General features: G+C 38.6%; 1 protein-coding gene across 2 annotated transcripts in view; it reads right to left on the bottom strand.

Moving 5' to 3' along the window:
- Positions 1-1,018: 1,018 nt before the first annotated feature.
- The window catches only part of MLLT4 (myeloid/lymphoid or mixed-lineage leukemia (trithorax homolog, Drosophila); translocated to, 4), an 80,550-nt gene continuing 75,847 nt past the window's right edge, over positions 1,019-5,721 (bottom strand). For both annotated transcript variants that reach the window (XM_009082965.1, XM_009082966.1), the window contains 2 exons: positions 2,324-2,408; positions 1,019-1,620 (listed from right to left, as the gene is read on the bottom strand). In XM_009082965.1, the coding sequence (XP_009081213.1) occupies positions 1,476-1,620; positions 2,324-2,408 (230 nt within the window). In that variant the 3' untranslated portion in view covers positions 1,019-1,475. The remainder of the gene's footprint in view (positions 1,621-2,323; positions 2,409-5,721) is intronic.

Below are 5,721 nucleotides of genomic sequence, written 5' to 3'. Positions count from 1 at the left end.
TGTGCACAATTCCCTAAATATATATTTATAAGAGACCAATATGATACAGGAAAAAAATCATCTAAAGCCAGTAAAGGGCTTTGTCAAATAGAAAATTTGTTTGGAATCACAATATATATTGTCTTAACATCACACAATGAGAAGAACTCTGATGAGGTCCTTATTCCCAACATCATCAGCCACATAAGCATAGCTGAAGAAACAGTGGGAGGAAAAAGATTAACAATTTAAAATTAAATAAGGCTATTACAGTGTGAAAAAATAGCTTGAACTGCCAAAAGGTTTTCAGTACAACAGTAAGAGGATGTCAGTAAAGCCAGCCAGGCTAAAGAGGAGCTCACTAGCACTGCTTCCTCAGCATTAAGCAGGGATGGTTCCTTGCCAGCACACCAGCTCTCTTAACAACCTCACTAACATTCCCACTCCCAGACCGCAGTGTTGTATCTGATGCTTCTCACTTCAGTCTTTTTCTCTAATATGCCAGTTCATGTCTCCATAGAAAAAAATAAATCTATTGTTGAACTGATAATAACGGACTTATCAATACTGTTCCATGCCTAATTGCCTAATAACTTCTACTCCACCTCTCTCAGAAGACATACAATTCCGTTCTGCTCCCCTTGGAACTGGAATCATCACTTCTCAACCTTTAACACACCACTAACATTTTGGTCCAAGCTGATGAAGGGCCACTACTGTAGCCTGCTATCTATTGCTTATGCAATTTTTAATGGAGCAGTTAACCAAAGGTTTTATCTTCACATTTTTGAGAGTCTGAAGCACATAGAGTGGGGATGCATCAACACAGACTTTTCCATAACCACAGATAAACTCTTAGGCAACCATTTTAGACCCAACAAGTAACATAGGAATAGAAATGTTTTTACTCCAAGGTTCTACCTACAGAATGTGTGTTATTCCAGTACTAAGCAATGGTAAGATCTATATTGATATGCTGATCATTCTATGAACACCATACAATATATCACACTTGCATATGAAGTCTTATTTAAGGTGACCCAGATATTGGCTTCTTATCAAACAACCTAAAGTACTAACTTCTAGTGCACAGTTTAGTTTAGGCAGTTCAAGCTATTCTCACTCTCTCTGCTCAGCAGCTGAAACAAGTGTTTCTGTAAAACACCAGGAAACAGAACTTATCTTTGACAAGTGCTACTTGGTCTGGTGCACAAGAACTTAACCCCCAAAACAGAAAGGAAAAAAAGTTACCTTCATGTGATTCATCTCTTTTAAATTTTACAGTGCTTTCATTGTATAAACCACAAGCTCCTGGCAAAGTAATCAGTTTTCTTGCTATTGCAACATCTCTAAATCTTAATTAACAGTCTTAGATATAGAGGAATCAAAGTCACTCCTTTCAGAAAATATTCATTTTCTGTTCATTAGTAGCGTGCCCCCCATCTCAATCCCTCAATTTGGAGATCTTCTGTTACATCTGATAAGGTGCTTTAATCTTATTTTGTGTTCAACTCATTTTCCAGTTCCATTAATTTTCTAGAAGCTTTTACTTTATTGGATACATCCTGACCCTGTGAAAAAAGTCGCTGGCGTTCCCTGAACGTCAAGTTTTCTGGTGCTCCAGGTAAATCTGCATCTTGACTGAAAAGGAAAAGAAAAAGTGGTTTTTGTAATTCTCATCTGCAATATCCTTAATGACATGTATTGACTGAAAGCTTCTTTAACTACAGCAGAAGAGTCTCCAATCTGTGTTCTGCACCTTTAACTCTGCCATTGTGCTTAGACAATTTAATGGCTTGTGACCATTTCTGGCACATTAAAAAGAATGAAAATGCTTGCCAATTTTCAGAGTGAAGGGCAGGTATAAACTAAGGCTCTGTCTATATTAGCACAGCATTGCAGCTCTGGGTAAATTAGGACGCTTTTCTGTGGTGGCACGTGTCTAAGAAAAAAACACTGGAAGACAAAGATTTTATGTCATGCCTTCAGTATGCTATGCATAAAGGTTATATGAGATATATATACAGCTTGTATTATTTACGCTTATTACAAGCCTACTAAGAAACCCTCTAGAGAGGTACTGTTCAGATTTACAAATACACCTAAAACAGTGGAGGTTACTCATTTAAATGATCATTTGGATTACTTGGCTGTAGTGCCAAAATTTGCTGCTGCTCAGCAGTGCTTTGGATCACCTAAAGACTCGTGAAGAACTTAGTTGTATTTTATGGTAACCCATGACAGAGCCAACTGCAGAACTCAAGTAGCCCAGAGATACAACAGAAAATACGGCACAAGTTAGCCAAGTCAGGTGTACAACAGTTAATGGACTCCTGAATGTCACCTTTTAGATCTTTTGTCTCTTGGATCCCGATAAACTTCATGGGCCCCAGCAGCTGCTCCTGTAGATCCAGTGTATGAATTTATTCCTTATGCAAAAGAAAAAGTAAGTTGAAGGATTGCAGTTACAACACAAAAGTTTTATACTTATTTGTTCAAAAAGGTGCAGTGCTTCTGTCAAGAAATAATCTCAAACTAGAATCCAAAATAAATCTGGAGGATCATCTGACTTCTAGAATATTTAAAACCAGTACTACTAAGTTCCATCCCCCTCAAAACAGCTTAATTTTTTTATTCCTAATTTTGAGCCAGAACACATTTTGTTTAGATTACCCAGCACATACCAAATCATGGTCTTACGGCTTACTGTAAGACACTAGAAGTTGTTCAAGGAGACGGACGGAAAGAGCAGCACAGTTCATTATCCTGCGACAAGCTCCACAGGAAATAAGCTAGCTGCAGCTGCTCTCTGAGGCTAAAGGTAAGCTAAGATTAGTACATACCATCTTTGCAATTCAGCACTCAGAATTTTAGTCTCTGTTTAACCTAAGTAAATTATCACTCAGAGGATGCTCTCTTACCTCTCACCCCTCAATTTAAATGTCAAGAAACGATCCTGCAGCACTGCACCTTTAAGTTGATACAACACACACATTTTACATATTATATTAATTCTTTCTAAAGGCCACAAGACAAAACCTTTTATTTCCAATCAAAAAGTTTAATAATTTAATTTGCATTTAAGACCGTATTCTCTTAATAACTGTCAGGAAAAGTGTAAAAACAAGTGTTGGCACACTACTCAACATTTGTCTTCAGACAGTTCTGGTCTCAACATTGTATGTGTTATGTCTTGTGAACCTTCTTCAGTACAAAAGGAAATGTTTGCTTCTTCCACTGGCATATGTAGCTTCTCATAAATATTCAATAAGAGACATAGGAGGCAAATTTAGCTAGTGTGCTGTACGTTTAATTTTTTCCACCATGAATTTGCAGCAGACCAAATCGTACTAGCTTTGCCACACATATGAAGATTTTTTCCTCTCAAACATGAGTCTTACACTCATGTAAGTGCTACATTCCCTACTCTGAAACGTCTGGATCCACATGCTGTGGTTCACAGCTTCATTTGCATTAGGACTGTAGTTTTAATTCGAGTATTGGCTTTTTCCTCAGTTAGCTGACAGAGTCAACGGTCTTAAGAGACCCAGTGGAAGAAGGCACGAGAGCAGTATTTGCAGAAGCGTGGTTTACTAGAGTTAACACTCAGAACAGGAAAGAGCTGTAAAGGACAGTAATGTAACAGAGTCAGCAAGATGGGGAGATGGTAAACTGCACAGTGAATTCTGCATTTTGTGCAAACGGCTTTGTACGTTACGCAGGCAGTCTTCAGAGAAGCTTGAGCAATCAGGTGAAGTTAACCTGTTCTCATGGCTATTTTAAAAATTATGAAATAAGAGTATTCAGAATTAGTTGTATGGTTTATGAATTAGATTATTAAAGGCGAAGCATCATACTACAATATTCCTTAACTATTACCAAAACCTAACCAAATCCTTGTAGATTGTCTTTTTGATTGCTTTCTAGGAAAAACAAGTGTGCACACAATAATACCACTGAACATTGCACTTTCCTGAGATTCATTTTTCAACTAAAATTATCAGGAAGCAGGATTGGGAAATGCAATTTTACATGAAGTGGCATTCTGGGTTGTGGATGATGGGAGGCAGGAAGCGTAGTGGTGACAGCTAGTGACTGATGGTTCTACAGTTGCTTAATTCTTTACATGTACAGCCTTCAAAGTGCCAAATAAGGAAGGGAAGCAAGGGCCTTTGAAAGCCTACGTGTTGTGATGGAAAGCACATTTTACTCTCTATTATAGTCAGTTTCAAATAACAATTTCTAGAAAAAGAAAGTCCTTTGAAAGAACAAAAACTCAGTACAGACACACACTGCAGAAGTTTCATGTCAGAAACCTGCCATTTCGGAATACTCCTACGAGCAAGCTGACAACACAGATAGATACAGTGCTGAAAGATAATATTTTCCACTATTTCCTGTCTTTAATATTAATTTGTTGTGATAGCTTGTGTTCAAAAGCTAGAGTCCTTTTTATACAAAACAGGTTGTGGGTTTATTAGCGGGTTCACGTGCACAGTGGGTAGGCATAGTGGAATTATTTGCACTGTAACAGTTGCACACAGCAGGCAGTGTCCAGCCTGTCTGCTTATACATCAGCCTAATGAAAACACACTGAAAAACTAAAACCTTCCCTCACCTTCCTTTAAGATTTGGAACCTATGACAGAAACAGCCAGAGGTGACAGATGGGCTTGCAGGATCCATAGAGCCTACTACATCCTGAGATCTCACAGGCAACATCAGGGTAAATACTCAGGTGTGGGGGTTTTTTTCCCCTTTAAACAAGAATCTGCGTGGATACTTTTTTATGCTATTTAGATGCCATACTGACCCTCAGCAGTGAAACTACTAAACATCAACTGCATCAGTGATTGTAACTGACCTGAACAACTGCCCCTTCCACAACAGTAAAACCACACAATATTTTGCAGAGCTTCTCTTTGGCACCTGAAGCAGTCCAACTGTAGCAAAAGCTGATTTTCCCTGGAAAGGAAAGGATGCCTTCCTGGAAAATGATGAGTTGAGCCTCAATTGAAAAGATGCAGACAGGAAGCTCAGTGGCCTCATACATATCCTAAATGAGATTCATATACTCCTGCAGCTGGGTTAGAAGTGCTTTTGAAAGATGAAACCTATTTGGAGGCTCATATCCTCCTTATGACCAGGACACACCTCTGAATAAAGCAAGCAAGTGATTTTCCTAATTTGTTAGGTGGCCAAAAAAGTGCTGAGGGGATATACTATATTGTAGGCTTCCACATGTGTCACTGAGACTTGAACTCAGTAAACAAGTTAGCCATTCAGCTAGAAGCCAGCATAAACACTTTCCTCTGGGATCTCAGGTGACTTGCTACCTTCTTCATTTCAGATGGATGATTTGGCCAGCTGGAGTTAGTTGTCAGGTGCTTGTTAACTTCCAGCATAAGTAAAAAGAATGAACTAAGGGAATGTCATGGCCACCATTCCCTTCAGAAGAATATAGAAGAAGAAACAATGTAGGGGAAGTACTGGCAGATGCTGCTGTTTAAAGACAACGCATTATATCAATAAACTGCCAACATCAGAGTGAGACACACTCCAAGAGTCAAATATATAAGATTCTTCCTATACAGCAGCAGTTTAAAAAAAATGCAGCATGGACCTTTGGACTGAATTAGGTTTGAATTCATGAGTACTAGGAGCTAGAGCTCTGCTTGAAATTAAACTCCATTATGGTTGACCATGCTGAGTTATGAAAGACACAAGATGAAGAGACAAAGAA

Source organism: Acanthisitta chloris, unplaced genomic scaffold (assembly GCF_000695815.1).
Source record: "Acanthisitta chloris isolate BGI_N310 unplaced genomic scaffold, ASM69581v1 scaffold12209, whole genome shotgun sequence".
NCBI classification, from domain to species: Eukaryota; Metazoa; Chordata; class Aves; order Passeriformes; family Acanthisittidae; genus Acanthisitta; species Acanthisitta chloris.
Note: the sequence above shows the minus strand (reverse complement) of the source record. Positions and strands in the feature narration are given on the sequence as shown.